At 41.3% G+C, this 4,468-nt stretch overlaps 1 protein-coding gene across 1 annotated transcript; it reads left to right on the forward strand.

Annotated features, from left to right (window-relative positions):
• Positions 1-6: 6 nt before the first annotated feature.
• LOC104835417 (chromosome unknown open reading frame, human C6orf203) lies at positions 7-4,027 on the forward strand. The gene is made up of 4 exons (XM_010573396.1): positions 7-341; positions 1,352-1,790; positions 2,629-2,701; positions 3,568-4,027. Exons 2-4 carry the CDS (start codon positions 1,360-1,362, stop codon positions 3,742-3,744), a joined length of 681 nt encoding a protein of 226 aa, XP_010571698.1. The 5' UTR covers positions 7-341; positions 1,352-1,359; the 3' UTR covers positions 3,745-4,027.
• Positions 4,028-4,468: the final 441 nt, after the last annotated feature.

Here is a 4,468-nt window from a genome sequence, read left to right on the forward strand (position 1 = left end):
GTCTGCGGGTCCCCATCGCACGCCGCGAAAGCTGGCGTCGTCTTGGCTGCCTGCTTTTGAAGGGGCTTCCCGCCTTCAGCGGCCCTCAGGGTTGCGTCCCCCCAGCGGGCGGGCGGTGGGCGAGACTCCGTCGGCCTTACGGTTCGTGAGGGGCCGAGGCCGCCCCTCGCACTTGGGGCCTGCTGTCGGCCCGCCTGGCTGCGGCTGCCTCAGCGGGGCACAAAGATCGAGCACTGAAAATAACTGTTTACACGTTCGGATCCCTGTTCTGGGAGTTTGTCCCCAAACGGAGGAGAGGCGTAGGTCTTCTGTGACGATTGCAGCGGCCTAAAATTTAAACCGTACGTCGTATTTCTTGAGTTGACGTATTTAAATACGAAAAAGCCAAGGGAGGTGTGGTTATTTTTATTTGGCCAGTGATTGCCCCCATTGATCAGGGCTTTTTCCCAACCACAACAGACACCTCATTCAGATTTCGGCAGAGTTCACCTGGGTGTGGGGAGAACAAACTCCAGTCTCATGAAGAAACACGTGTTGCCACACATACAAGGCCATAATAAAAGCCAGCACTCCACCTAGCTAGGAAGGACTGTAAATCAGTTTCTAGGAGTGTTGAAAGACATCTGTTGTTTTGGTTTTGGTTTTTTGGGGGGGGGTGTTTCCACCTACTTGTCCCAGGTTAGAGATGGCTCCAGAAAGGAGCAGAACGGGGGAGCTCGCACATGAGACTGTTGTTGCTGGCGTTGGTCCTGTTGCAGTACGTCAAGCGGTGTTACTTCTCCTGAACTCTACCATGATGCTAATTCTGATTCAGAGAAACGGGGGGGGGAACGTTCTGCAGCACTCTGCCACGCAGGAGGGTTGTGGTCCGAACAGAAACTGAGGTTAAGCAGCTTTCAACTCTTCTGGGTTTACTTGCTTGCGCTGTTGAGCAAGTTGCTTTTATTGAGAATGAGTTGTGATAAATGTAGGTCTCCCTGCGCTTTTTATGACATAGTTAACTTTGTTTCTGTTTCTTTTGTGAATTGTATTTCAGATGTAGGGAGGAAAATGCCACAAATGTGTTTGGACAGTTAATACTGAACACCAGAAAAGGAATTGTGACCGGAGTATTCCACTGGGGGTTTTAGCATTTGTTTTTCATCTGGTGTTTTAGCTCGTTGTAATGGTAGACAGTGAGAAAGGCCGATCTTAAAGCCAGTATAGCCTTGTGCTCTTAGATGAGGCGTTGCGCTGTGAGGAACTAGATAATCCATCTTTTTGCAGTAACTATTATGCCGTACCTGGAGAAATCCTTCCAGTACTCAAAGCGGTTGCTCATTTTTACATGCGAATATTTGTTTTATTTTAGGGTATACTATGACTGGCTTCAGACTCCCCATCACTGCTTTTAGAAAACTAAATGTCTGGTTTGGACTGTGGGAGAAATTCCCTTCTAATAAACTATGTCCCTCTTGGAGGAGAAGCGTATTCTGTAGCTGTCAAGCAAGCACAGTAAACTACAGAAGATGTTCCAGCTTTTCCCCAGTAAAACTCTGTGCGCTAAGACTTTCTCCAGAGTATTTCTCAGTACTTTCTCTGCGGAACAAAAGTAACAAAAGCTCTAAAAGGAGCAGACAAACCGTACAGGAAGAAGAGGAAGAAGAGGATGAAGATGAAGAGGAGAGCGATTTGGAAGATGAATTTGAAAATGACCCCAATGTAGTAAAAGATTACAAAGATCTTGAAAAAGTAGTGCAGTCTCTTCGATATGATGTGATCATGAAAGCTGGTCTAGACATTGCAAGGAAGTAAGTATGGAAGAAACAACCTGCTGATGAGAAAGATGTCATGCAAAATTTGAGTTTTGATACACTTTTATTGCTGGAATAACTCAGTATTTGGTGTTGGGGGTTTTTTTGTGTAGCTGTTTTGACTGTCTAAAAATATGTTTTGGATGTATGGGTGTTCCTGTTTGTTTCACCTTACCTCCCTTGAAACAGCCTGTTCTCTGCTTCTCGCTGTTGGCGATATTTCTAAGATTGCTGAGGAGGCATTTTTTGTCAGTTACTATTTATTTAAAATGAAGACAACACAAAATACTGTACTAAGTAATACAAAAAGATCTAATTTGAGATTGAGGGAGTAAAATAGTATGCTACTTAATGGCTGTAGAAATAGGTGATGGTAAGTATAAACCTAACATACTAGGTCAACCAGGTAAATGTGCAGTCTATAAATATATCACAGTGTTTGATCTAATGCAACCTGCAGAAGCCTTATATTGCAATGTTGTTAGAACAGAGTATTAGTATAACTTGATCACTTAAAAATTATTAAACTGGCTGATGCAGGAAAGGGGACATTATGCATTGGGTATTCAGGAGACAGGTTGTCAGAAGCAGCTTTTTATTGCTTGCACCTGTGGCTCAGAGCAACTGTATTATTTCATTTAATATCTATGAAAGACTTTTTCTTTACTTCCAGTTCAAGTCTGTCCTGACCTTAAATAAACGTATCCTTTATGCGCAAATGAGAGTTGTGGAAATGTGCCTTGCACATGAATGGTGTTCTTGTGTGTCTGCAAAGAAACAATTGCATTTGGTCTGCTGCACACTGTAAATGCAATAAAACCTTGTTTTTCTTCAGTAAAGTAGAAGATGCATTCTACAATAATGAACTCAGGCTGAATGGAGAAAAACTATGGAAGAAAAGTAGAACTGTAAGACTTTTTAAAATTTAAATCTTTTAATACCATACAAGAAAATAACTAAGGCATGACCTCCTCTTCTCCCTCTAAATCGCTCTGCAAAGGTGAATTAATGGCATTGCTAACACCACTTCCAGCTTTGTGTGTGTGTGACTATGATTCTCTTGGTAAGGCATTACTGCCTAAGGCAGACAGGAGACTTGTGTTATTAGAGAGCAAAATCTAAGGCTGAAAGTCAGGAGAAGGCAGACAGCAGCAAGGACAGAACTTTCCGAGTTGTTGAAGGAAGTGATGATAGATGCGAGGTTGATGGAGTGGGAATGACTAAATCTGAGATACTGGTGGAGCAGGCACATGATTAAAGAAAAAGAGAAAGTTTGATGATAGGGATTGAAACTGGGGTAGCTCAGGAAAGGTTACTCTGTCTGTAATAGAGCACACAGGAGCACAGTTAGAAGAGCAGTTGACCAGCACTCTGTTCTTTAAAACACTTTAAGCTGTTTTAAAGGTGGGAGCTAGAACTTTGCATTTTGCTGTTTGTGTCTGTGTTGATACAAAAAGATTGGCAGGAAACACCCTTCAGGAAAAAAACATACTACATTACACCTTTTTCACAGTTAGGTGTTGGTTGTAGAACAGGAAGGGTAAAGCTCTTGGCAGAGAAGGTCATGAGACATTTTAATTGCTTATTGCTAAGGCTTTCCTAGAAGTTCATAGCTGGAGGATCTATACTGGGTCAAGTATTGCCTGCCTTCTTCCTCTCCTGCAAGATAAGAATATTAAATGGAAGGAACAAAATTAAAATGGGACATAGTATGTGGGCATTTGTTTTCCCCAAGGAATGTTTATAATCACTCATCTTCTCTTTCTGTTTCCAGGTGAAAGTTGGTGACACGCTGGATTTCATAGTAGGTGAAGATAAAGAAACAGGAACTGCTGTAGTTATGCGGGTAGTCTTAAAAAAAGTATCTAACAAAACTGAAAGTGAAAAATACAAAGTAATTTTGAGGCGCTGGAAAAACTTAAAAGTGCCCAAACAGGATGTACTTAAGTAACGGGGTTGTATGTGGCAGCATAAGATTTTTGCAGAAAACCATATTTGTTGTTAAATACGAATTTTGGTTAAACAAAATTACAGTACCCTTTTTTTTAAGGGCTTGTGTCAGAATGTTATCTCCCTCTGCTGTGTACATCAATATTCATGCAATAAGCCTGTCGCTTTTTGCTGTTAGTTTTGTTTCATAGTACTGTGGCATAAAAGATCCACCCATTACATTTCCAGGCAGTTTCCTTACAGATGTTACAAACAATGAGCCAATAAAGACTAATTTGATCACTGTTTAATTGCTGTCTGATTTTGTTAATCAGAAAGGTTACATTAAAGCTGACATCACAACAAGCAGAACTGCTTTCTTAGTTTTATCTCTAGATTCGTGAAATAGTTACGGATAATAGGGATAAAACCCCCAATTATGTGAACTGCTTCCTTTTTCATTATTAGTTTGATCTTGGTTAACAATACCAACTCTGTCCTTACCTACACTGCTACTATACCAAGAATACAGAAGGATGCTGATTGCAGCTGTGTATTTCTAATGAGGAAGCTTCACGGTGACAGAATGAATCATGGCAGCGATGCTATGCTCTCATGGAGAAGGCAGATCCATGAGGAGATGCATGTAGTACTGCTGATTTTTACTGTTTAAGTAACCGTGCAGAGGAAAGTGAAATCTCCATTTGTCACATATTCATTTCAGTGTGGCATTTAAGAGAATATTT

Source organism: Haliaeetus leucocephalus, unplaced genomic scaffold (assembly GCF_000737465.1).
Source record: "Haliaeetus leucocephalus isolate CR32 unplaced genomic scaffold, Haliaeetus_leucocephalus-4.0 Scaffold384, whole genome shotgun sequence".
Lineage (NCBI taxonomy): Eukaryota > Metazoa > Chordata > Aves > Accipitriformes > Accipitridae > Haliaeetus > Haliaeetus leucocephalus.

Coding starts and splice junctions, on each gene's coding strand:
- LOC104835417 (XM_010573396.1), top strand. CDS start 1,360: ATGACTGGCTTCAGACTCCCCATCACTGCTTTTAGAAAACTAAATGTC. Junction 1,791..2,628: donor GGTCTAGACATTGCAAGGAA/GTAAGTATGGAA, acceptor GTTTTTCTTCAG/TAAAGTAGAAGATGCATTCT. Junction 2,702..3,567: donor TATGGAAGAAAAGTAGAACT/GTAAGACTTTTT, acceptor TTCTGTTTCCAG/GTGAAAGTTGGTGACACGCT.